The sequence below is a fragment of the Cibotium barometz genome, chromosome 47 (genome assembly GCF_041138505.1).
Source record: "Cibotium barometz isolate CiBa-2024 chromosome 47, ASM4113850v1, whole genome shotgun sequence".
Lineage (NCBI taxonomy): Eukaryota > Viridiplantae > Streptophyta > Polypodiopsida > Cyatheales > Cibotiaceae > Cibotium > Cibotium barometz.
In genome coordinates this window covers 19,724,398-19,752,366 of record NC_141092.1, presented here as the reverse complement: position 1 = coordinate 19,752,366, position 27,969 = coordinate 19,724,398, and the positions used below count along the sequence as shown (strand labels likewise).

The window sequence follows — 27,969 nt, the reverse complement described above, 5'->3', positions numbered from 1 at the left end:
TCCATGTCTTAACTACCTCCTCCATTCACAATTGCCATCCCCTTAAAAGGGGTCCTAGATCAGTACACCCTTCCTAATTTCTTCATGACTTTTGAAATGTCAATACCGCCGCAGCACCCCCAGCAACGGAGTCTTGCAGGCTAGTGGTATGGGCAGCAGCGGTCACATGCATCCTGTATCTTCTACATAGGACACACTAAAGGCAAAATGTCTGGATCATCGAAATGGAAAACCGTCCTTGGGGGGCATGTGTCTCTCTATATGGCTCAATTAACTTCTGCAACTTTACCTCCCCTTTGAGCAAAATTGTTTCCTCAACTCGACCATAGCATGCATATAAGGTTACTTCCCAAGGGGAAATGTCTGCTTGCTCATGACTCCTAAACCTGGCCTTTACCTCACCTCTCAAAGGTGGCTGGCAAACAAAACATGCATCTCCAGATGCTCAGAGAATATGCTGCAACCCCCTGCAGAAGTCAAAGAAAATCTCCTATATACACCTGCCAAATGTGAGAGGGGAGAGAGACCATTATTGTTCCTTTTGGAAACAAAGTAACAGGCAAAGACCCAAAAGAAAAGGCACACATCGTACTTTTTTGTACTGTCCTGTTTCCCACTTTCAAAATGCCTCTTGGGCTCATTTTCCCAATCTTCACGTCTATTCAGCCGATTTCCACGTTGCGTGTGTCATTGCTGATTTTTCCTGCTATGATGCATACAGCAGCCATGTGTTGTGTCTGCTTCAAATTTAGATGCCAACAAAGATATGAGAAAAATAACCATAAACAAGGTCAAAACACAGCACTAAGCCGGAACGGCTGGCCCCTGTAGGATCTGCTTTACTCCAATGAATAAAAAGGTTACAACCAAAACAAGGTGTGGGTGCCAAAACTGCACCGGATTTTCTACAAAGCTCCACAAAACAATTGCTCAAGAACTAGGCACCAATCAGTGCAAATCAGCCTCGAAATCTGTGCCAAAACGGTCCCTTGTTCATAGCCTGTTACTGCTCGAGGAAACTCAGTGGATGATTATCCACAGCCTGTGCACAATCACCTGAATAAAGAGACACTTGCACTAGCTAGTTTCTACCACAACACCATGGGGGAGAACTTCTTTGCCTGTTGTCAGCCTATAGAAGAGAGCACAACTGCTGTGAACAACTAGCTCAAAGACAGCCAGTAAAAACCGTAGCACCACCGTTGTCGACCAATGGGGAGAGAAAACAACTGCACAGCGGTTATACAGCCAGATCAAAGGCGAGAACAGAGAGGGAATAAGCTGCTAAAGTCAGCCTGTTACTGTATGGCCAGCACACCACTGCAACCATCAATCAAACAAGAGAAGGAGAGAGATACAGAAAAACTGTCGGCCTGCTCAAGACTTGGTGAAGAGGGAGCAAACAGGCCCTGTACGGCCAGCACTGTAGAAAGAGAGTCCAATCAGCGTCTGCCGGCTGAAGGTCTAAATGCACGAGAGAGAGAAATGAAATGAAATGTTATATTAACGTCTTCAAAAGGCCATAATGACCTATGAGACCAAAAAGTTACATCATGGTGGATCTGATACAATGCTGGATAAAAAACCAGAAAATGAAAAATAAAGATGATACTACTGGCACCTAGAAAATGAAACTGGAACTGGAAGGTAAACAGAAACCCTTATAGGGTGTGAATATAGTGAGAGGGGGGGTACGCTATGGAGGTGAGTGGAGTACAGTGAGGGGATACAATATCATGTGGGACGGGGGGGTACACTATGGAGGTGCTTCCATCTCATAATATGTGCCGCATCGGACGCTGGCGGATCTCCACAAGAGAGAGAGAGAGAGAGAGAGAAAACGCCGTCTGCTGCTGGAGGTCGTGTACGGCCAGCGAACTGCTGTCCCCTTTCTGTATGGATGTGCATCCCTTCCCCTCCTTTTCATACACTCGACCTCCTCTATTTCAAGCGTATGCTTGCTTTTTCCATCGCTAAAAGTGGTAGCCTCTCCATAAATACCATAAACTCCTCTTTTGGGAGTTAAAAACAGCCGCCATATATATATATAAAAGTTTGCAATATCCTTGCAAAGCTAGGCGCCCACTTGAAGTGTTCACACACATAGCTTAAAAATTCAGGTCCACCTCATGTATATGCTCCTTGTCCAAATCCCCATATGTCCACCCACTTATAAATAAGTGTGAACAAGTATCCTTATAAACCATATAAGTGAGTAAAATCCTGTAGACTCATGTCCTATAATCCACCTTCAGATAGAGACATGCCAGATAAGCCTTCACACAAGTTCTGCGACAAGACTTGGCTTTACACAGGCGTCTTCCATCCTGTGACTTCTCTGCTTCTGTGGAAAAATCCCCGTTCACACCTTGGTTCCAAACAATGTGTGAAACACTATTCAAGACTGGTGAGAGGACCAAATTGGTGACACCATGGATGAGCAATTCCCAATCATGTGCCATGCTGAGTGACACCCCATCTCCAAATACGAATAGAGGCAGCTGACACGAGCTCATATAATCCATTCTGAGACGAAAAACAAATGGCCCATCTCCAATTGCAAATAGAGGCAGCTGACACGAGCTCATATAATCCATTCTAAGATGAAAAACATATTGCCCATGATCAGGGGGCAATCCGGAACCCTCGCACCCTCCCCAGCATGGGAGAAAGCCCCTAACATGCCCTCCAAAGTCCGTAATCCGAAAAGAACATCCAAGTGGAGTAACACATCAGGACTTATCTCCACAAGAACACAAACCATCCTTAAAATGATGGACTTGGTAGACCTCTCGAACAATGATCTCTCGTCTCTCCATCCTCGATATGGCCTTCGATGTATTGTGGCAGTCACTGCACATCCTCATGTTCTTAGTAACACGCAGAGTCTGTCCTTGTGGTGTGTTGAGGAGCCCAAAGGCTATGGCCAACTTTTCTGCATGATCACATAACGCAGCTTCCTTAGCATCATCAGAAAGAAGTCCCAAAACCAGATCTAAATTAGGCACACACCCTTCCTCCTCCATGCGAGATTTCAAGGTTTCAAGAATTGCAGAGACTTCCTTATTCTCATTCTCACCAACCACAAACTCATACACCTTCTTATTCACTTCTATCAAAGCACTTGCAGGCTTCTTCTTTGCCCCTGCATGTTTCCTCAGCTCCTCTATTCTATATGCGTCTTCCCACCTTCCAGCACTTGCATAAATGTTCCCCATGAGCACATATGGAACAGCCCATTCTGAGTTCATCTGCACAAGCTGCTGAAAGCATCTAAACCCTAAGTCTGCCTCTGCATAGATTTTGCAAGCACTAAGCAAAGCTGTCCACATGTCACTAGATGGGGAGCATGGCATAGACTCAATGAATCTATTCGCCTCATATATACACCCTGCTCGTGAGAGTATATCAACCATGCAATTATAATGGTCTATTGTTGGAATGATGCCATATACCTTTGTCATCACCTTGAACATCTCCTGACCTTTGAGTACCAGGCGGGCATGGCTGCATGCACTCAAGAGACATGTAAACGTAACAGCATCTGGCTTTACACCCTGTTTTTGCATATCCTCAAAATACCGAATAGCAGTTTTGCCCTCGTGGTTCATGCCACATCCTTTTATGATTGCATTCCATGATACAACATCTCGAACCGACAGCTTGTCAAAAACTTGCCGTGTCTCTGCAATCAAGCCACATTTGGCATACATGTCAACCAAAGTGCTGCCAACAAAGGAATCTCTTTCTAAACCCTTTTGTGTAATTTCTATGTGCAGTTCCCACCCTTTCTCTATGGCGCCCATACTGCCACAAGCTTTCAAAGCATAGACAAGTGTGACAGCATCAAGGAAGATCCCCTCTGATTGCATTTGTTCAAGGCATTTCAGCACTTCCTGACCAGGCCCATGCTCTGCATAACCTGCAATCAGCGCATTCCATGACACTATATCTCGAACCAGTAGGTTGTCAAGAGTTTTACGTGCCTCTGATAGTGAGCCACATTTAGCATACATGTCCACCAAGGAACTGCCCACGACACAGTCTTCTCCAAATCCCTTCTGGATGATCTCCGATTGTACCATTCTGCCATCACCGAGAGCTTTTAAGCTGCCGCAAGCTTTCAGGATGCACATATATGTGACATCGTTTGGAGCAATCCCCTGCAGTCTCATTTGTTCAAAGCATTTAAGTGCTTCCCTACCAGGTCCATGTTCGGCATACCCTGCAATTAGAGCCGTCCATGACACAATATTCCGTCCTGGCAGCTTATTGAAGACTGCGTGTGCCTCCAAGACTGCACCATACTTAGCATATACGTCAATCAAAGAGCTGCCAACAAAGAGATCTCTTTCAAATCCCTTTTCTGCAACCTCAACATGAATCCCTTGAACATCTTCCAATCTAGTACAAGTCTTTAGGAGAGCCACGAGTGTATAACTGCTAGGATATACATTATCCTCCTGCATTTTTTGGTACAGGTTGACAGCATGCTGTGGTTGCCCACATTGAATATACCCTGATATAAGAGAAGTCCACGAGTGGACATTGCGATGCGCCAACTTGTCAAAGACCTGCTGAGCATCGAACACGCTTCCACATTCCACAAACATGGGCACAAGGTAGTTCCCAACATCTCTATGACCTTCCAGCCCATTATTGCGAGTGTGAGAATGTACACGCTTTGCAGACATCAAGCTTTTCTTTTTTCTGCATTTTTGCAGGATGTGAATGAAGTCGTCAACTGAAGGAAGCTCAGCCATCCTGTCCAAGCTCATGAGTGCCTCATCTAAGCTAACTGTCTCCCAACTTCTGCTCTCTGATGGTGATTGAGATTTCAATTCATTTCCTTGCATGTCAAACTCAAAGCTGGCCTTGCATACGTGGCCAGACCGCAGTAGAGCATTCAAGGCTTCCTGTTGTTGCTTGGCGTCACTTCTCTGCTTCTCAGCCTCTTTGACAGAACCAGAGTTGCACCAGTTGTCTATCCACAGTGACTTGCTTTGAAATTTATGTGTTATGCCTGTAGCCGTACTATTGTTCTGTTATAAGAACCCACAGACTTAATCAAAGACTCACAACAAGTTTTAGTAAAAAAACTTTACTATTGTCTGATTAACAATTTTTTTCCCTTGTCCTTGCCACAAATGCTTACAGCTTGGGGACCCTTAGGCTTCTAGCCCTTCCTTCACCGTAGGCAAGGGCAGCATCATTAGGCATTACCTGTCCCCGTTGTGGCTATCACCCCCCCAAAAAAAAAGGTGGGGAAAGAATATGACTTTGTTGGATTGGTAATTGCTGCAATTAGTCTATATTACGCATCAAATCTGCCAGGTGAACACGGGGCGCATACTGGGCAGCTCCTGGGCTATGCAGGAGAGGTGGTATGCTTTTCACACTTGGAGCCCTGGCCCTTTCTTGACCATAGGCAAGGGCAGCATCATTAGGCATTACTTGTCCCCGTTTTCACACTTGGAGCCGAAGACATGGACGGACTTCAAGACTATGTTCAACAAGAAGTTTCTACGCACAAACTTTGAAGCAAATGTGTAGAAAGAATGGGATGAGGTAAAACAGAAAGTTGGTGAGAATGTGACAACTTAGCTCAACAAATTTTCAATTGTTTCATTGAAGTTTACTTCTTATACTCCTTGAAACCGGCCTTCAGAAATTTGACAGGCAATGAAACAAACACTCGCACACAAAACACTTCAACACCTTTGGGGACCTGGAAAAGGAGAGCAAAAACAGGGGGAGCTAGAGTGCCCCTGCAAACATTAAACGGACACCGATTGGCCCCAAAACGCAGTGGCGCCCCTTGCGGTATTTCTTTACTTGATCAAATTTGAGTACAAAGTACAACTTGTAGAATCCTCCACGAATAGGATCCCTTATAGTTTCACCCAGGACTTCCACACGAGTGCTTAGCAAGCCTTACCCCACATGTCTTCTTCATCAAGAGCTATTCACAAAGCCTTAACCCTTGATCTTTGTCTTCAAAAAGCCTTCAAGCTAAGTGTTCGAGGACCTCATACACACTCAAGGCTCAAGACTCGCTAGCCGGCACCTCTCGTGGCACCCTCGCTCTCTTGCAAGTCTACCTTGGTTATGTCCCATGATCCAAGTCCTACCACTTGCTAGCCAAGACACTTTTCATAGCACCCTTGCTCTCTTCGTAAGGAGATGAAATCAGCTTTCAAACAGCTTCCATCGTGGCCTTCCCATGGAGTGTTTTCCGAACCAAACACTGTAGCACTCCAGACGAACAGATTTTTGTCTCCATAAAGGCTCATGCTGTCAGAAAACGCAGCGAAGATGATGACCAGATCTGGGAACACAAAAGCAAAACCCAATGCAGAAAAATAACAGCACAAGAGATAGAGAGGTAGAGGCGTGTAACTCTGCTCTATATACACAAAAGAATCCCGGAAATGATACAATAGTGACAAGGGGGCTGGGGGCCATTTTATATGGCCCCCCAACAGCAATCAGCCTACTGTAGGGCAGCCGACAGGATCATGTCCACACCACGACTGGTAATAAACCAGTCGGCCAGCACCAAAAAGGTGTCCACACAGTCGGCCAGCACCAAGGTGTCCACACAGTTGGCCAGCATCAGTAAACTAATGCAGCAGCAGTCGGCTATAGACAAGGACATCCTGCCACCTCAGGGCTGCCACCCAAGCCACAGAAAAATAGGGAAAAATACGGGGAGTGAGGAAAAATGATAAGACACCTACAGAGGGCAGGCACACCCACAACAGAGGACCTGGTGTATATATATAGACAGGAGATGACTTCTAACACCCCCTCTCAGCTCCTGGATGTGAAACCAACCACAGGGAGCTGGGGTGCCGCCTGAGCAAATCCTGAGATAGCGACTTCGTGAAGAGGTCCACCGTACTATCCTCCGTCGAACAGAACTCTAGCAGCAAGATGTCATCAGCAACGATCTGTTCACGAACAAAGTGCCTCTGGATGACCATGGGTTCCTCCAGTGGAAGCCCAATCCTGCAATGCAACCTCTACAGCCTCACCACCTCACAAGCAGCCCAGTACCCTGCCTCTGTTCGTCGACAAGGCAAAAGATGACTGCCTCTTACTGCTCCAAAAAACTGCTCCTGGACCTGAAGTAGATCTCCTCGTGTCCGGATCTCCTCCCCAAACTGAGTCACTCCAACCGTGGAGTCGGACTCCATCAATCAATCCCCCTCCTGTGTACAAGAGTCCATGATCCTTCACATGCCGCAAAAACCACAAGAAACGCGATCCTACCTCCCAAAGAGTCATCCGCAACCATGAGCTCAACTGCCTCATCAAGAAGCTCCCGTCCAATCTGGTGTCCATCAACCAGATCAATGAACCATTCTGCTTCTGAAAAGAGGCATCACACTGCTCACAAGGATCAACACCTATTACGATGCAAAACCAAGTCCTGGAAACCTGCTGAAGACCATGCAAGGCCTTCTGAAACCTGTCAACCACCCCCTCTGAATCCGGAACCACAAAGCCTGGAGAATGCACCTCCTTCTGCAAGTAATCAACTGCCACCTGCCTAGATTTCCGAAAGGTCCCCGTGGAAAGAACATCCTCATCTACAGGAGGTTCTTTGTCCCGAATACTACGAGACATCAGAGCATAAGTTACCTGTTCAGTTTCCTCTAACTGACAAACACAAGAACTACCAACATCAGTACTGGAGAGTTCCTGCCAACTGCTGCCATCTATTGGCAAGCTATCCACCATCTGGTCCCTGAAAACCTGCACCTGCAGCGTATCCACACTTAAGTGGCCATTACCAGACAGCCACTCATCACAAACCTAAGGACCTAGGAGAGAGAGTGCTGAAAGCTTGTAAACTCCATTCTCCACTCCACCTTCCCAAACCACCTGGCCTGTTGCTTTGTCCCGGAGAGCAACAAAATGCTCATCAAACTCCACCCGTACGCCAGTCTTGCAAACCTGATTCTAGTTTTTTGGGAATACGTGCAAGCTGCAAGCATGGAGAAGGAGAAGAGTCGACTGCTGTTTTGCTGCTGGTTTTTGGCTGCTGGCTTCCGTACAAAACAGGCCATACAATCCACGTGTTGCAGGCCGTACAGCACAGGTGGAGTTTGCCCGTACAGAACTGCTGCTGCAGGTACAGGCGGCGCTAGTTCAGGCGACTGCTGCTCTGTGGCTGGCTGGTGCAGGTGAAGCCGTCAGGGAACTGTACAGCAGGTACAGGTGGCTGTACGTCAGCTGACACAGGCGGCTGGTTGCAGGTGCAGAATTGTACCAGCTGGTAGAGTCGGGTACAGCAGGCGAACAGGCAGACTCAAGCACCGGTAGCACAGTCCGTACAGCTCTGTACGGACAGATTTAGTCAGGTGTGGTAGACCTGTACGGACAGGTGCAGGTTGTCAAGGGATGTTCTGCCCAGCAGGTACAGGTGGTAGCAGCTGTGCAGGCGTAGAGACTATACAAATAGTTGCAGGCAGTGCTTTACCAGAGCTTATTTGGGGCATCAGACAAGCGGTTGCAAGGAGGTAAGTACAGACTGGTACGATTGGCCTCACGAGTGCAGAACCACGTGCTGATTTGGTAAGCTCCGAACTTGTTCATCTTTCTTTCTTTCCATTGGCTTATGTCTGCTGCAGAGCTGTGTTATCTGGCCCCTTGTGAGAGGAGGGGTATGGCAGATTGAAAGGGTGGAAACAGAGATTGGACAGTGGATGTATGTTTGTGCTGAGTTGTGGAGCCATGTACTTGGGATATGCCAGATGTGTGCTCAAGGCTGCCCTGCTGAATGGTCTTGGCTGATCAGAGGGAAACACAGAGTGTTGCTTTTGTGGGACACAGATCTGTGTGTGAATCCTCTGTGCTAAGAGGTCTTGTGGGCTGCCAGATTGGACATACAGGTGTATTCTCCTGGCTCGTTTTGTTGTACTCAGCTTTACATCTTTTTGAATTTGAATAAAGAAATACCGAAAGGGGCGCCAAGCTTTGGGGCCAACAGGTGTCGATTTCATTTCAGATTTGGGGCACTCTAGCTCCAATTAAATTTGTTTTTATATTTGGACTACAAGTGGAAGGGTGACTGCTAGTCTACCGCACTTTGGTTTCTACCAGAGGCCGGTTTCAAGGTTCCGTTTGCCAGGACCCATCATCAACTTTCTTAAGGGGGTGAGCTCGTGGTTGACTCGAGGAAAGTCATCGCTGAAAAATTCAGCAACATGTCTGATACAGAAGACGAATATTTTTATCAAGAAGAGGAAGAGCAAGAGACCTCTCCTGAGAGAAATGAATCCGAGGATATTCATGCAAGAGAACACGCTGCAGATGATGAGCAATATGAGGATGTATCACAGCCAGAAGATGTGCCTAGTAAAGAGGAAGATGATGCTCAGTTTAAAAATCGTTTGGCCGGTGTTATGGATGTGTTTATGCAGCTCACACAGAGTGAGAAGTTTGCTGAATTTATGAGATCCCGTACAGAGCCTGAAAAGAAGAAGAAGAAGGTGCGTTCTAAGAACCTTCCTCAGGGGGTCATAGTGGTGCCTTCCCACAAGATCCATCTCTTGGACAATTTCCGAACACGCAACATGCTTTTGGTGCTAACTCACAGAGTTCCTTCTTTGGACAGCCATCTATTCCTCAGCTGACTATGCATCCAGGTTATTTTGGTGGTGGCTCTGTGTTCCAATCCATGACTGGGGGTTATCCTCAGGGAGGCATGGGTATGCCAGGGACTTTTGGAGCAAATTTTCAGCCTGGAATGCAGGGGAATATGTATGGTGGTATGCAGTCCGGAATGCAAGGAAACATGTTTGGGGGCATGCAACCTGGAATGCAAGCAAATATGTATGGGGGCATGCAGCCCGGTATGCATAATGGTATGTTTGGAAACATGGCTGGAATGTATGGCATGCCAGGTGTGGGAATGGGTAATGTTGACCCTATGATGGGCATGAATGCTGGGGGTAGTAATCTTGTGAAGCCACTTCCTTACGATAATCTTACGCCTATGGGTAAGGCGAAGGATTTTAAGGAAGGGGGAGCTGCTGTGAAATTTGATACATTCAGTGGAGCCAAAGATAAATTAAAAGCACTTACCTTTGTACAGCAATTTGATGCTGCTTTTTCTAGGGGTAATTACACTGAGTCCTCAAAGGTGAGAAAAGCTGCGACTTTTCTCAAAGGCAGTGCATTGCAGTGGTGGTCTACTCTTCTTCTGCAGGGCATAGCACCAACTACTTGGGTACAATTTAAACAGGTGTTCTCTTCCGTATGGCTCACATCTACTTTTGAGGTGGATGTAATGACAGCATGGCACAAGTTGGATGCATCAAAGTGTGACAATCTTGAAGATTACAACAAGAAGTTTTGGGAAGCTTTACTTCCAGTTACTTCTTACCGTGCGGTGCCTTTGTCTGAGCAGGTGGAGAAGTATTGTTGTGGGCTGCCCAAGGAAGTGCGTGACTATTGCATCAAGACTCGAGTAACAAACATGTCACAGATGATAGAGAATGCTATGACAGCTAATGCGTTACTCACTAGAGTCTCATCTGGATTTAAAGGCAGTAAGAACTCGAGCAAGAAATCTGAAAGGTCAGGGCATGCTTCGCGTGATGCAAAAGGGTCTACAGAGGCACAGTATAAGAAGTTGCCGATGCCCAAGAGAACTTCTAAGGAGAGACAGGCTTTGAGGGATGCTCGGAAATGTTTTTACTGTACAGAAGAGAGACATATGCCTTTTAATTGTCCCAAGAGAAAGTCTCAAAAGGACTCTGACAATAAAGGAGAGCCCAAGTCAAAGAAACCAAAACCTTCTGCAGGGTTAGTTCCTGATCTTGTTGGGGAACAACCAGGTGGTGAAGAGACAGAGTTGTGCAGGGCATGGGGCAAAGTGAGAGATCAAAATGCCTTGATATTCTTTGACACAGGTGCTAGAGCCAACTTTATTTCACCGGATTTGGCTGGCCGATTGGGGATTCGTGCAGAGGAGATGGGGCCGTTATATGAGGCTAACATGGCTTGACCTGGGTATGCAGAACCCGTCACTCCTATTATTGGGAAGCTTAGGCTTCATTTGCAGGGTTATGTGGACAGCGAAGAGTTTTTCATCATGCCACTTGATGGATGTGATGTTTTGTTGGGTATGCCATGGTGCCACAGAGTACATGCGGTGGTGGATACATACAATAGGAAGATCACTTTGACTCATAGAGGGAAAGAACATGTTTTGGATGTAAAACTTAAAGGGGAATCTGTTCCTATTGTATCAGCTTCGGCAATTTCATCCGTAATGAAAAAGCATCTTTCCGCGTACTTGATTTATGTAAAGGATGCAAAAGATGATGAGTCTAAGTCTAATTTGTCTATGTTAGATAAGGACAGGACTGATTTCTTATGTGGGTTCAAAGATTGCTTTTCCGAGTCATTGCCAGGGGAACTTCCTCCGGAGAGGCCAGAAGATCATGCCATTGATCTAATTCCTGGTAGTAGTCCACCAAATAGACCGCCGTACCGTGTTAGTGCAGCCCAACAAGAAGAAATTATGAGTCAGGTACAGGAGCTTTTGAATAAAGGGTTGATACAGCCTAGCTCATCACCCTTTTGCTCACCTGTACTCTTAGTGCAAAAGAAGGATGGTTCTTGGCGCATGTGTGTTGACTACAGGGCGCTGAACAAGAATACCACCAAGAATCGATTCCCCATTCCGAGGATCGATGACATTTTGGACCGCTTACAGGGCTCCACAGTTTTTAGTCGGATTGACTTGAAAAGCGGGTATCATCAGATACGTATTAGACCCGAGGATGTGCATAAGACAGCATTTCGAACCACGTTTGGGTTGTATGAGTTTTTGGTTATGCCTTTGGTTTGACAAATGCACCTGCCACATTTAACAGAATGATGGACAGGATTTTCAGGCCTCATAGAGCATTTGTGGGCACATTCTTTGATGATATGATTGTGCATTCACAAACTGAGAAAGAGCATAGAAGGCATTTGGCCATTGTGTTTGCAAAACTCCGGAACCATAGGCTGGTTATTAATGGCAAGAAGAGTGAGTTTTTCTTGCAAGAGATACACTTCTTGGGGCATATTGTGTCTAAGCATGAGTCCGTATGGATCCAGCGAAGGTGGAAGCAATTCTTAATTGGCCAGATTTGAGGACTGTGCATGATGTACGCAGCTTTTTGGGATTGTGTTCCTATTACAGGCGGTACATACGGTATTTTGCTGAAATTGCTTCGCCCCTTCATGCCTTGACAAAGAAGGCAACTCCGTTTAGATGGGCTGATTGGGAAATTACAGCCTTCAAAAAGCTTAAAGAAAAGCTTACTTCGGATCCAGTATTGGTATTACCGGATCTCCGAAAGGCTTTTGTTGTCCAGTGTGATGCATGTGGAAGTAGCATTGGGGTAGTTCTCATGCAGGAAGGACATGTGATAGCCTATGAGAGTAGAATATTGCAAGATGCCGAGAAGCATTTACAAGTTTATGAGAAAGAGATGTTGGCTGTAATTCATGCTCTTTCTACATGGAAACATTATTTGCTTGGGACTGATTTCACTGTGCAGACGGATCATCAGACTTTGCGTTATTTCCTCACGCAAACTAAGCTTTCAGAGAAGCATATGCGATGGGCAAACTTTTCGTCTATGTTTCACTTCCAGATTGTGCATGTGGAAGGCAAAAAGAATGTTGTGGCAGATGCTTTGTCATGCAAGCCACAAGTCTCAACAATTTCACTTGCTTATCATCATGAGCTTGATGAAATGAAAGAGCAGTATGCCCATGATGAGGACTTTGAAAGGTTGTATGATCAGACATCTGAGGGTCAGCGGCATGAGCATTATACTCTCAAAGATGGGTTTTTATTGATGCATGGCAGACTGTGTGTTACCAGGCCATTGCGACTCAAGGTTATGATTGAAAGTTATGCTCCACCGTATGCAGGTCATAGAGGTATTGACGCCACGGTAAAAGCAGTGGAGACTTTCTTTTATTGGCCAACCTTGAGAAGAGATGTTGATGCCTTTGTTAGGCAATGCATCGTTTGTCAGAAGGTAAAGTTTGACCGTCAAAAGACACCAGGGTTATTACAGCCTTTACCTATTCCAGATAGACCTTGGGAGAGCATTGCCATGGATTTTATATTTGATCTTCCACGGACAAAAACGAGCAATGATGGCATTTGGACTATCATATGCAGGTTCAGTAAGCACGCTGTGCCAGGCTCATTTCATTCCCGTGCGTAAGACGATCAAAGTGGATCATATGGTGAAGTTGTTCATGGCGAACATCTTCAAGTATCATGGCTTGCCTACGTCTATCATTAGTGACCGTGATCTACGGATGACGAGTTTATTCTGGAGAGGGTTGTTTGACAACATGGGTACAACTCTCAAGTTTTCATCTTCATTTCATCCACAAACAGATGGTCAATCGGAAGAGGCTAACTCTACACTGTTAGATCTTCTCAAATGTTGTGTGTCAGAGCACAAGCAACAATGGGAAAAGTATCTTCCTTTGGTGGAGTTTGCATATAAGAACACTGTCCATACCTCGACGGGCAAGGCGCCTTTTGAGATTGTGGAAGGAGCGAAGAAGGTACCACCCATTTTGCGCACAAAGGATAAGATCTTTGAGGCTGATCAGTATGTGGAAAACATGGATGAAGCTTATCGGAGAGTTAAGTTGGCACTCCAGAAAACTCAGCAGAAGCAAAAGAAAGCCGCAAACCGTCACAGACGTGCATTAGAGTTTGCATTGGGTGATTGGGTTCTTTTGCGATTTGAAAAGGCTAGACTCAAGAAGATGAAGGGTAAAGAGCGCTTATTCCCTAAGTTGAGCATGCGTTACTATGGGCCTTTTCAGGTATTGGAAAAGATTGGTGAGGTGGCCTATCGCTTGAAGCTACCAGATCACTGAAGGATTCACAATGCTTTTCACGTGAGTCTCCTTAGACCTTTCCGTGGGGATGTGCCTGAGGATGTATCAGATGAGGCTCAGCCGGAAGTTGAGGAACTTGATGAGGTTCTTATTCCAGAGCAGATATTGGCACATAAGGAAAGAAAGGTACGAGGTAAAGTTTCCCGTCGCTATCTTGTGAAGTTCAAGAACTATGCACCGATGGATGCGAAGTGGATGGAGGAAGGTGACTTAACAGATTCACCTCAGGTTTTGCAGCTTTATCTCGATACCTTTGAGTTGGAGCCGACTCTTGTTACAGCTCATTCAAGTTCAGCAGAGCATGGGTCTGGAGCATTGCCTGATGCTCAAGAGGGGGGTAGCACCTCCACTCCCTTGATACAGACAGGCTCAGATGACATCTAGAGGTCGCTTGATGCAGTTTTTGTCTCACCCGAAGGTACTGATGGCTGACAGTACATCTGTTTAAGGGACTTCTATGATATATGTGTACTAGTCACATTGGATATTGTGGTTGTGTATGGTTCACAGTGGTATACAACTTGGACTACTACTACACCATTGGTTTGCAGTGAATGATGTTACATGTGCATGGCTTAGAGAGATTGGGACGCTGATCGTGCCATATTGTATATTTCACTTTAGATATTTTGCTGTATCACCAGAATGCAATCGAGGACGCTAGCCATTTTTCAAGAGGGGGGTATGTCATGACCCTGTGAAAATGGACCAGCACAAGTGTGGGCATGGTGGTTGCTGAGCAAAAATATTAAATGATTCACATTTGGGGTGCCCGGACAAAGAGAATGATGTGTGGACATCTCCAGGTGTGAAGGGGCACCAATAACATTAATATTTTTAATGTTTTATTCATGGGTGGCCCTTAGGCCTTAGTGGCCCCTAGGGAACTTTAATAAATATTAAAGTTGGGGCCCTAGGACAATTTTGGAGAGAGGCCACTCCACTTTTGGAGTTACACGCCTCTCTCATCTCTCTCTCTCTAGTTTTTTGGGAATACGTGCAAGCTGCAAGCGTGGAGAAGGAGAAGAGTCGACTACTGTTTTGCTGCTGGTTTTTGGCTGCTGGCTTCCGTACAAAACACGCCGTACAGTCCACGTGTTGCAGGCCGTACAGCACAGGTGGAGTTTACCCGTACAGAACTGCTGCTGCAGGTACATGCGGCGCTGGTTCAGGCGACTGCTGCTCTGTGGCTGGCTGGTGCAGGTGAAGCCGTCAGGGAACCGTACAACAGGTACAGGCGGCTGTACGTCAGTTGACACAGGCAGCTGGTTGCAGGTGCAGAACTGTACCAACTGGTACAATCGGGTACAGCAGGCGAACAAGCAGACTCAGGCGCCGGCAGCACAGTCCGTACAGCTCTGTACGGACAGATTCAGTCAGGTGTGGTAGACCTGTACGGACAGGTGCAGGTTGTCAAGGGCTATTCTGTCCAGCAAGTACAGGTGGCAGCAGCTGCAGGCATAGAGACTGTACAAACAATTGCAGGTAGTGCTTTACCAGAGCTTATTTGGGGCATCAATCAAGTGGTTGCAGGGAGGCAAGTACAGACTGGTACGATTGGCCTCACGAGTGCAGAACCACGTGCTGATTTGGTAAGCTCCGAACTTGTTTATCTTTCTTTCTTTCCATTGGCTTATGTCTGCTCCTGCAGAGCTGTGTTATCTGGCCCCTTGTGAGAGGAGGGGTATGGCAGATTGAAAGGGTGGAAACAGAGATTGGACAGTGGATGTATGTTTGTGCTGAGTTGTGGAACCATGTACTTGGGATATGCCAGATGTGTGCTCAAGGTTGCCCTGCTGAATGGTCTTGGCTGATCAGAGGGAAACACAGAGTGTTGCTTTTGTGGGACACAGATCTGTGTGTGAATCCTCTGTGCTAAGAGGTCTTGTGGGCTGCCAGATTGTGACATACAGGTGTATTCTCCTGGCTGGTTTTGTTGTACTCAGCTTTACATCTTTTTGAATTTGAATAAAGAAATACCGAAAGGGGCGCCAAGCTTTGGGGCCAACAAGTGTCGGTTTCATTTCAGATTTGGGGCACTCTAGCTCCAATTAAATTTGTTTTTATATTTGGACTATAAGTGGAAGGGTGACTGCTAGTCTACCGCACTTTGGTTTCTACCAGAGGCCGGTTTCAGCAGAGATCCTGTAAATCAGAACGAAAAGGAGTCATGTGCCTGCTCTGGAAGCACCACTGTCTAGAATCCACTTCCGAGTATTCGTTGCGGAGAATCCTCCAACCTCCTCCCTGCCTGAAGAAAATGAAACATCGATGTCCATCACCTCCACGTGCACAAAAGCCGGAGTCTTCATGATTGCTACTGAGGAATCTTCACCCTTCTCGGTCTTTCGCTTGGGACACTGCCTCCAATAGTGGCCTTTCTCGCCACAATCATTACAGGTCCTCTCTGCCTTTAGTTTCTCACGGTCAGTAACGGACTTCTTCTCAGAAGACTTCTCCGATGAAGCCTTCCCTTTGCCCGTGTTATGGCCTTTCGACCGTTAGCCAGTTAAGGCCTACGAACCTCCACCCTGAGGAGGGTTCGTGAATCGTTCCTCCTGGTCCAAGACTATGGGCACAAGCTCCTCCCACGTGATGGTGCTAAGCCTACCACTGGTAATCAAAGACGAGTAGAAAGCGGAATACTGAGCAGGCAAGTGGGACAGCAAAGTAATGGCCATATCTTCTGATGATATCTCCTTCCCAGCCTGGAGAACTTCCTGCTGAAGAGCCTGCAGCTTGTTAATATGCTTCCGCATCGTCGACGACTTTGCAGGGCTCATAACCCGCATCTGTACTTCCAAGGAAATCCTCTTCATGGGCGATACCCTGTTGTAAAGAGAGGCCAAATGCTGCCATATACCTCTGGCCAGCGTCATATGCTTTACATGATTGATTACCTGCAGTGTGCAGTTGAGGAAGATAAACGAACGGACCCTAGCGTTGACACGATCCCACATCTGTCTCAGCCTCCCGGTCCGTTCGGATCGACGGTAACTCCCCTTCCTCTACTTCCGGCCGTGGAACCCCAACAACGACAAAATCAGCGAGGTCGTAAGACTCCAAAACAGATTCCATCATAACCTTCCATATGCCGTAGTTGTTCCCGTCCAACTGATGGTCCACCGGGAACGTGGGGAGTGTCGGGATCTTCACATGCCTCTCGGCCATCTCAAACAGATCTGCCATTGCGGGGATGTACTCTGAAAAGGGTGGGTGGGTGGGAACAAAGAAGAACTAACACCTGCAAGTGGCTGTCCAGCAAATCAGCCCGCCGTCCTCTTGCTTCTCCTCTTCCCAAACAGTCCCCAACAGTCCACCAATCAGCAACACAACAGTCCCAGCAGTAGTCACTATATAATTGACTCGTGGGTTATTGAGATTCATTCAGTCATACTTGGCTTATGGTCGACCGGATTCCCACCATGGCCATGGTGGTTCACAAGCACAAGATGACAGTATTACCTTTGATGCCACTACATATGCTCAGGCTGTTGGGTGCCTTATTTACTTGTGTACTACACGGCCAGATATTCAGTATGCCGTATCTCCCTCTTGCTCACACAAATCCCAAGAACTATCTAGAGCCTAAGCTCTGATTACCATGTCAGAATACGCAGCGGAGATGATGACCAGATCTGGGAACACGAGCAAAACGCAATGCAGAAAAATAACAGCACAAGAGATAGAGAGGTAGAGGCGTGTAACTCTGCTCTGTATACACAAAAGAATCCCAGAAATGATACAATAGTGACAAGGGGGCTGGGGGGCATTTTATATGGCCCCCCAACAGCAGTCGGCCTGCTGTAGGGCAGCCGACAGGATCATGTCCACACCACGACTGGTAATAAACCAGTCGGCCAACACCAAAAAGGTGTCCACACAGTCGGCCAGCAAACAGTCGGCCAGCATCAGTAAACTAATGCAGCAGCAGTCGGCTATAGACAAGGACATCCTACCACCTCAGGGCTGCCACCCAAGCCACAGAAAAATAGGGAAAAATGGGGGAAAAATACGGGGAGTGAGGAAAAATGATAAGACACCTACAGAGGGCGGGCACACCCACAACAGAGGCCCTGGTGTATATATATAGACAAGAGATGACTTCTAACACATGCTGCAGCCCTCTGTGCGTCTGACCATGAAAGGACTCTGTAGTCTACCTCTTAGCCACATCTCGCCTTCTCAGTCACAGTCCCGAGAGCATAGATCCAGAGAGCGCCGAGCAGCCTCTCAAGCTCACGAGGCCAGGTGCAACTCTAGCACAAGGTATACATGAAAGCGCATGTGAAAGGGGGGGGGGGGGGGCGAAGGTGATGATGACGATGCCGGTCTGTTTCACGCTGCAGAAAACCGCCCGCCTGGCTGCTTCCACACATGCAGCCACCAGCAGCATGCGGCCTGCTCCACGTCCGCCAGCACCCGGCTGGTTCGCTACTGTGCGCCCATCCCCTGCACCGCCTACCTTGACTTGCTTTTTGGCGACTGGTTGCTGCCGTGCACCCCCACCTGCGATGCCTTCTCTCAGCCCTCTCGCGACTGGCTACTGTCGTGCAGCCCCGGCCAATGCCTTGCTTTTTACCATGCTACTTCTCTCTTCTCACCGGCGCCAACACCAATCGCCTGTGCTTCTCTAGCGACCAACTGTCCAAGGAGAAGCAACCACACGCCTCGTCGAACTCCGCCACCCTTCTTTATAAGGAGGCGCCTCAACCTGCTTTTCTCCAAAAACTAAAAGCAATAGTTTAAAAAAAAAACTCATCCTTTATTGTTTTAAATCATCCAAGGTTTTAAAACCTTATAAACTTTAAATCCTTTTGTCCTCTTCACACTTGGGCTGGCCACACATGGGTTTCTTCTCGATTTCAAGTTGATGCCGTTCACACTGTCCATCCCGTGCCCGTGCCCACCTGCTTACTGTCCAAAGAAAAACACAGGGTCGTAACACTCCTATTCCACTGCTAATGGAAATGCGTAAGTTCGTGAATGGACTTCAACCAAAGCTCATGCAAGCTGTCACCATTTGGTCCATCTCCATGTTTAGAGCCACTCTTCTGGGATTGTTACTCCATAGAGCGGCCACATTTGTGCCATGTTCACATGGGGCCACGCCAGTGTCCCATGTGAAAGGTCCAGTCTTTTGGTGTCACATGGATGGGAGCCAGATTTGTGCCACCCATGTGTGACCAATACTGCGTCACATGGATGGGAACCAGTTTTGTGCCATTTTGGCCCTTCTAAAGTGTAAAATTCATAAACATTAGTTAACTTTAATGTTTATAAGTAAATGTGTTCACACATTTAAAATTTGGTCCGGACACTTTCTAGTGTGGATGCCCATGAGCTAACCTTTGATTAAAGTTTGATAATAATCAAAGTATCTATTGTACGAGCAACTTCTCTTTCCCCACACGTGCAAGATATGGAGAGGGGGTAGTTGATGAATGGTAGGCAACTACAAAAGCTGAGGAAGAGTTGATTTTTGGGCCTGTTGTACATCTGTTGTACCCACCTGCTGTTGCCTTGTACCCAGCTGCCTGCCACCCTTGGTACCCGCCTGTGTACCTACCCTGTACACGCCTACAGCTGCTGTACGTCTGTTGTACTTGCCTAAAACTAGCACCCAACTATTGTACCTACACCCGATTGTTGTACCTGCACCCAACTGTTGTACCTACTGTACGTGTGCTGTACCTGCCCTGTACACGCCTGCAGTTGCCATACCCGTGCTATACCTGCCTGCAAACAGTACCCGACTGATGTACCTACCCTGTACCCGATTTGTTGCGTTGTACCAAGCTTGTACTTGCTATACCAGGATCTGTACTTACTGTACCGACTGCATGATAAAAGGAATGCATCTCCATTGACTCCTGCTACAAGCTATACCAAGTGCCTAGTATTTCTTATTTGTGTAAAATTAACATTTTCTAAATTAAGTTCAAAGATTTCTTTAAGTTTTGTGCAGAGCAGGAACAAAGCATGTTTATGCTAACCATACTCAAGAAACTTTCCTAGTTTGGTTTGTTTTTCCCTGAGTGGTAGTGCTAACCGCGCCCTCAAAATTCTGAGAGGAGCCAGTGAAGGTTAGAAACACTAGGGAGTCCGAGACCAAAGCTTATCTAGGAGAACCAGTCAATGTTCCCTCCGTGGTGTACCCCTTTGCCTGTGCTAGTACAGGTGTGCCTGTTGGTGCACGGTCCCGGAAGACCAGTGAAAGGCAGGTGTGCACCCAGTGAAGGTGGGAGTGTGCCTGTGACTTGGGACTTCTTCGACCCAAGACTTCATCGACAAGTACCTAATTGTTTGAGTTGTATTCACTCCATGTGAGGAGAAATCTGGCCTATTGACCCATGACACTTGTACATATAAATACTTCAAGAAATACAAATGTATTAGGGGGGGGCCGGTCCTTTCCAGCCCCAGTGTTGGTGTCAAGTGTTATTGGTCATTTACAGTTTTAATGTTGTTGATAATGTCCATTATTGGTATTAGTTAAGTGATCTAAAAATGTGTATTTTGTCTTCCGATTTGTAGGCCTCCTGAAGGGAGCGGTTACACAAGCATTGTACATGACTGATCCGAAAACTTTGGAAGAAGCTCAAGACAAAGCTTTGCAAGCTGAGGCTTTGTATATGCCTTGGATGGACGGCAAGACAAAGAACGACAATCGGGATCCACCTCAAAAGAAGTTTAAAGACCGATCCCCATCAAGAGCCGAGTCTCAAGAGGAGAAGGATGGGAGTGGGGACAAACCTCCACTCTTTCAAAGAAAATTGCCCCTCAAGCAACGTGAGGAATACGCCAAAGTGATGAAAGAGTGCCATGCTCTAGAATGTTTGGTTTGTCACAAGGTCGAGTTTGATCGACAAAAAGTAGCATGATTATTGCACCCATTGAATATTCTATGGGAGAGTATTGCTATGGATCTTATCTTTGGATTGCCAAAGTCAAGGAATGATGGTATATGGACCTTTTCAGATTACAAAGAAGATCAATGATGTATACTATCGATTGGACCTTCTAGATCATTGGAGGATACATAAATGCCTTCCATGCCAGTTTATTGACACCAAATACGGGACTACCCCTAGACGAGCCTGTATAGGAGAATCCACCACAAGTGGAAGAGCCAGAACAGATTATTCGAGAAATATTCGCTATTGGATGCGAAATAGATACCAGAAGAGTACTTCAAGGACTATCCAAATATACTTCAAGCTTATGAGGAAGTGGTTCGTCCAGATGTATTTGAAGTACAGACAGACGTCTCTTGCGATCAAGACAGATTCAAGAGTGAGGAATTATACCTCTAGCCTTCTTCATTGTATATATATATCGGAATGGAATTGATCATTATCTTGCTTATATAATGGTCACTTGGACATACTCTAGTTTGGGTGACAACGATGCCAGATAGCCCAAGGAGCAAGATTTATATTTGAGTGGCAACAATGCCAGAAAACCCAATGAACGAAATTTGTATTTGCGAGGCAACGATGCCAGATGACCCATTGGACGGCCTTTGTGCCAGATATCTTGGACTTCATAGTTGGGCGGCTATTGCAACCAGATAGACCAGATGACTATTGATGGACGGCCTTTGTGCCAGATATCTTGGATTTCATAGTCGGGCGGTCATTGCGACCAGATAGCCCAGATGACTATTGATGAACAATTGGGAGATCATTGCGACCAGATAGCTCAGATGACTGTGTTGGATTTAATATTCAGGCGATCCTCGTGACCAGATGACCCCAATGAATAGTCAGGCGGTCATTGTGACTAGATAGCCCAGATGACTGTATTGGATTTCATAGTCGGGCGGTCAATGCGACTAGATAGCCCAGATGACTCTTGATGAACTCTCGGGCGGTTCTAGTGACCAGATGGCCTTAAGGATTGACTGAGCGGTTTCCTTTGGGAGCCAGACAGCTCAGCACCAGTTTTCGATGAAACCAGACACGACAATCTATGAACAAGAGGATCATTACGTGTGCACTACATACTAATGTATGTTTGAATTTCTTTGACTTTGTGTGTTGTTTTTGATGTGTGGACGATGCTTGGATTTATGGCATGTGATAGTCCACTGGGCTCCAGACTTCCTGGCTAGTACTTGGAATACCCAATAGACACGAATGATGCATACATGTTTGTTGACTAGCTTCTGTCTAGTTTTTGCAGGAGGTAAGTATGCATTTATTTTACCTAACACATGTGACACACACTGAAGAAGTACCATCAAGAACAAAGCTATTGGTCAAAAATAAGGCATAGAGATGTTGCCAGATGAGCAGATGACACCAAAGATATGGGGAAAGACCACATTCACAAGCTTACCGGACAAGGCTAGTATTGGGAACATATGGATGTACTTGAAACATATGTATACACTTGGAACATATGAATGTACTTGGAACACTTGTATTCCGCAGTTGAGAACAACTGCGGAATAAGAGGAAGGGAATGTAACTATTTGGCCCTCCTAGCTCTTTTCACATGATGGTACCTGTGCCTGGATACTCGATATGTAGATGAAAGCATGCGAACAGGGACCATGAAGTTTGCACATGGTGAAGTGTCAGCCTTGGTCAAAAAGTAGAGAAAAGCAAAAAGTCAAACTGGGTTGACCACAAGCCAGGAGCACCACTGGCAAGAGGAGACTGAGCCAAACTAAAAAGCTAAAAGCCGCTTGTTCAAAAAGCAGCTCTAGGGCCAAAAAGCAAGGCCCTAAAGCCAAAAAAGAAAAACAAAAGAATTTTGACAAAAGATGAGTAATATTTTATTATTAAAAAGTCAAAAAGACAAAAGCACAGTGAAAAAGGGGAAAACAAAGCAAAAGCATAGCTTTCTGGCAAACAGCAAGGCTCTCCTCAGGTATAAAACTAGCATGAGTCTCTCTCTACTAATCATGAACAAGAACATTGAAGCATGGCAACCATCATTAAAGCTTGGGGTTCATCTTCTTCTTCATCAACATCATCATTGAAACGCGAGTCTTCAGCATTGCTGCCCCTGTTGTTTTGAATCATACAACTGCTGCCTAGCTGCACCGCCACCACCGACTGGAGTCACCTGCTGGCCGTAGTCACCAACACTGCCACCAGTGCTTGTCTGATAGCACCGCCGCCTATCTACTGTGCATCGCCCGGCCACCATACATGTGCACTTGGCCGTTACCACCTGCGCGCCACTTGCGGCCAGCGTTGCCCCCTGCTTGGCTGTGTCACCTGTACTATTGGAAAGCGCCGTCTATTGGCCGTTGCCACCTGGCCGCCACCATCTACAGTTGGCTGCCGCCCGTTGAACAGCGCTAACTGCACCTGGCTGCCGACACTAACTGGCTGCTGCCACCAGCCGCCACCTGATCCACGCCAATTGAAGACAGCCGTACAAGCCATTCTGCGCCGTAACCTACTGCCGCTGACTGGACCGTCCTATGTGGCCTCCTGTATTTGATCCGATTCATACTCCCCTGTTTGGTCTTGGTGAGCTGCTTCTACTCTGGATTGGGCACTGAACTTACTACTGAACATCAAACACTTCATCTGCACACATCTCCTGTGTACCTCATGTCCGAGCTTGGAGACTATTTCGACTTGGATTTGGACTTGGATCTGAATATTGGATCTGGTACTAGCCCGGTGAGAGATTCTTGTGGGTCATCCCCATGGTGTGCTTGGTATCAGAAATCTCGTGCCTCGACATCGGCTTTGACTTTGTTTCTACATCGGCATATTTGTTTGCTTTTGTATTCATTGATGGATTGATCCTAGCTAGCGAGCCCATGGATTGTTCATGAATAAATTCCTGAAAGGGGGCGGGGCCTGTTCCCCGCTCAATGTGTGTGTACTGTGCAAAGTTCCGTAAACCCTTCTCTCTCTCCCTCTCTATATATTTTTATCTCTTGGATACGTGGTGGAATGTCACGGCACACCCCACTTGGCTTACACCAAACCCTAACATGTTCCATCTCGGCTAGTCGCTAGACAACTCTGGTGCCATCCGAGGGAGCCTGTCTCTGTCCAAGGCATAGATGCAGTATATGAAGGTCACATCCATTTACTTTCCAGGATTATAAAGGCAAAAAGGATGCACATGTAGTACGATTATTTTTCTCGGGAGAAATTCTGAGAGAAGGACAAAGTCAAGTGTGCGAGTAATTACCAAGCGGGTTGCTCCAAACTCTGCGAGAGAGAGAGAGAGTACTGTACACTAGATGGGTCCCAAATACCCACTAAAGGCCACCCCTCCCAAAGGAGTATTTTCTTTGCTTGCTGCAGTGAAGAATGAGTACAAGAACAGGGCTGAATCTGCCCAGAAACCAGACTGAACTGTGTTAGCTGCATTGATCTTACAGGGCAGAAGATGGCGGCCAAAGATCTCCCATCACACCTTGTAGTTGGAAGACCTTCTACAATATATCGATCTCCTTGTGGGCTACCGGTATGGCTGCCACAGATGACCAACCAGGGCTTATGGGCTGCCCATTGGCTGTCCATGGGCCACTGGTATGGCTGCCACAGATGACCGACTAGGCCTTATGGGCCCAAAGGCCCTTGAGCTTGGGCATGGGCATTGTGTGGGCTGCCCATCTACAGCCCCTTTGCTCATGTATATGGCCCATCCACTGCCCAAAGATCCTGCATAGCCTTTTATGAGCCTATGCTTCCCATACACCACCTGGTTATTGCTAGTACCTAGTCACGTAACAATAGACTCTTGTCTATTCACCTAGACAAAGACTTAGTTCCCGAGACACGTGACATACCTCTAGTAAGTGTCCAGGTAACTCGTACATCATCCATACTACCAGTGGGTTACAAAGACAGTGCTGGACAGGGACAGCAAGATGGTGTGGGATACACACGACCCAAACAATGCAAATAACCACCCTTGGCAGTACACCAGCAACTTGCCCCTAGACAAGGGCTCACAAAACGCTTGGTGTCCGGCCTTAGGTCTACATTTGTCCTGATCAGTCATGTCCATGTGACATCCAAGTGCGGGATGCATGTGGCATCCCCTCCTCCTTAACTTGTTGATGGATCTGAATTGCCTCCCAATAGTCTGTCAACAATGCCGGATATTCAATGAAGAAGAACTCGTCAAACCAAATGGCTTCATGTGTGTCTCTATCCTGAAACTTCGTGAGATATAGCTGTTTTTTTATGGCCAGAGTGGTGTTTTAAGCAATGGAAGACTAGTTGTTCCGGAAGCAGTGTCTTTGCCTCATTGATGACCTCCGGTTTGGGCTCATCAAGAAGCTGCGAAGGACTAGGACCTACAAACAACTTTAGCCAACTTACATGGAAAACATTATCATGGGTAAAAATGTTGCGTAAATGCATGTAAGGTAATACTCTCTTCTAATTTGAATAGTAGAAATATCATATATGCATTGAAAACAATTATGTATAGATGATATACACGCTGCATGGAAAAGCATGGATGAGGCATAGGGGCTGCCTAAAAAGGTCTAGAATGAATAGGACCTTCTAAATTTTTACAGAAGCTTGTGCATTTTGTATGGCACTCAGAACATTTTATACCATACATGAGCAATACCATGCAAATCATGGGCTTGAGTACGAGTCCCGAATGCAGCCATGATGTGGTGCATCTCTTTTTCCCATTTAAACTAGCATCTTCTATGAGCTTGCCATGATGTGTGAACATGCCATGGCATTTTCATTTCTTTTTCCTAAGCCATTTTGAAATGTTCCTTGCGTTTTGATAATTATGTTGGAGGCTTTGAGTTCCAACTTCCTATCACTTTGACCTTTGGATCAGTCACAATCTTCATAGCCAACATAGCTACATAGTATGCTTGGAAGGCCTTATGCTGACATACCATCACGGCAACACCACATCCATAACTAAGTGTGTTTGTATGGTCAGACCCTAAAAGGCTATGATACGTGAAAATTTACATTCGGTTGAGTAGTGTAGAGCTTGCTTCCCCACACACACACCCCATCCCCCCCCCCCCCCCCCCCAAAAAAACACACCAAAAAATAATAATAATAAATACAATAGTCATCACCACATCACTGGGCACTCGATTTGATCAGGCTATGCTGCACGCCCATCAAAACTAGTTTAACGGTTCTGATCTATTGAGAATAGAACAATAATCAGAAAAGCTCCGATTTCAGCAGAAATACTCACTTTGTTGATGCCACGATTCGATGGAAAATCCACGTTATTAACTGTTGAAGCAACATTCAAGTCTGCAATTGGGACATGGGGCCGCCCACATGATGGTGCAGCAGAGGTGCTGGCCAGCCTCCATGATGAAGGTAGCCTTCGGTTCATTCTGTTCATGACGAATACAAGTTTTTGCACATAGGAATGCTCATTAGCCGTGGCCATTCCACATTACATTGCGTAACACAAGGGATTCGATGCGCTTAAAAGCTACAATTTCGGGAAAATGTCATGTTTCTCTCAACCCGGGCGTTGATGCAGTATGTAAAAGACATTAAGAAGCAAATAGCAGGAATGAATTGAAGCTGGAATACAAGGGGTCAAATTGAAGGGATTTTTTCCTCTTGTTTTTTAGAAATTCTGGATTTCTTTTTTCTCTCCTCTTCTTGTGCCTTGGTTGTCCATGGTTATATATGTAATAGATAAGCCTCAAAAATCCTTTTTTTTTACTAATTACTTACGCTCATATTTTACACCTAAGTGTCTCTAAAGTTTGGGGTGGTGAAAATAGCCCCAGCAATAGAGCCTACGTTCCGAAAGCTCAAGTCGCGAGTTCAAAACTCAGCTCTCCCCCCGGGTGGGTAAAAAATTGTCACTAAAAAGAAAGGTTAGAAAGGTTGAGTGAACTAAAGTTCGAGCAACAAAGTGATGCCACGTGCTTTATGGCCCTTGTCTTCCGTTCATCTCCTTTTCTTGTATAGACAGTTAAATTAACTACGTTGTTTGTTTCTTCTACCAAGATGGCTCTTCTCGTTAATTAAACAAGACAAAAGGAAAGAAGGCTGAGTCAGGCACTTTAGTTCAAAACACTGCTTTTTGTCATTGAAGACAAGCCCCCACTTTCCAGAAAAAAACCCAAACTCTTAGAGGTTTCAATAGAGGTTTCAATGGAAGTAGGTTTTGGTAATGGGGATATTGATCTCTCTTTTTGGGAGCCTATAAAGGAGTTTATGAGAATGGAGTGCAACAAGGGTCTTTTCTCCTTTCCTCACTCTATCTCTATCTTTCTAAACACTCTCTTTCTCTCTCTCTCTCTCTCTCTCTCTCTCTCTCTCTCTCTCTCTCTCTCTCTCTCTCTCTCTATATATATATATATATATATATATATACATATATATATATATACATGCATGTATATATATATATATATATATATATATATATATATATATATATATATATGCATGTATATATATATATATATATGCTGCATATATATATATATATATATATATTATATACATACATATATATATATATATTATTCTCGTTTTAACTTAATCTCATCACCCTTAAGTAAATAAAATACATGTACTTGCACACTAAGCATGGCTTGTTATTTTGTAGTCTTTTCTCGAAATCTAGGCAATTGTAATGTGGGTGGGTTTTGATGTGAATTTCATAACTCGTCGCTTCAAAAGTTGCTTCTAAAGTCTATACAAAAAAATCTCATGCACCCCAAGAATAATCACCTTCTCTTTTGTGACAATTGCATTCCCTTTAAGTGCTTTTTGAATTCTTTTTATAGCTTCCTTTGAAATGCTTGGTTGATATCAAGGAATTTTGTTGGTTGACCCTTCCCAAAAAATCTAGACATGAGCATGATGGATGCATTTTGATATGCACATCATAACTTCCCACATGAGACCCTTCTCCAAAAGTCTCAATGGTGAAAGCCTCATGTTTGGAATATTAAAACACCTGCACTTATGTAACTTGTACATTTATGTCTAGTGCTTTCTTTGCAGCAGCTTCTTCTGAAATGCCTGTTCTGTATCTCATGACATGTCATTTTTTAATGTGTTTCTCTCT

At 45.7% G+C, this 27,969-nt stretch overlaps 1 protein-coding gene across 2 annotated transcripts; it reads right to left on the bottom strand.

The window, feature by feature from the left end:
* Nucleotides 1–4: 4 nt before the first annotated feature.
* LOC147611479 (pentatricopeptide repeat-containing protein At1g11290, chloroplastic-like) lies at nucleotides 5–26,543 on the bottom strand. Of its 2 annotated transcripts, none has more exons than XM_086784569.1 (2): nucleotides 26,119–26,543; nucleotides 5–5,023 (listed from the first exon to the last, which is right to left on the bottom strand). In XM_086784569.1, the coding sequence occupies exon 2, from the start codon at nucleotides 4,854–4,856 to the stop codon at nucleotides 2,733–2,735; it is 2,124 nt and encodes a 707-aa protein (XP_086640695.1). In that variant the 5' UTR covers nucleotides 4,857–5,023; nucleotides 26,119–26,543; the 3' UTR covers nucleotides 5–2,732. The 2 variants fall into 2 exon arrangements, with proteins under 2 accessions (XP_086640695.1, XP_086640694.1); XM_086784568.1 differs by having other exon boundaries at nucleotides 5–5,042; nucleotides 26,119–26,464.
* Between the last annotated feature and the right edge of the window lie 1,426 nt (nucleotides 26,544–27,969).

What these genes read in the sequence shown, in the direction of transcription:
- LOC147611479 (XM_086784568.1), bottom strand. Translation starts at nt 26,322, where the DNA reads ATGGCCACGGCTAATGAGCATTCCTATGTGCAAAAACTTGTATTCGTC. An exon ending in CGAATCGTGGCATCAACAAA is followed by an intron (nt 5,043 to 26,118) that starts GTGAGTATTTCT and finishes TTCTTATAACAG; the next exon opens with AACAATAGTACGGCTACAGG.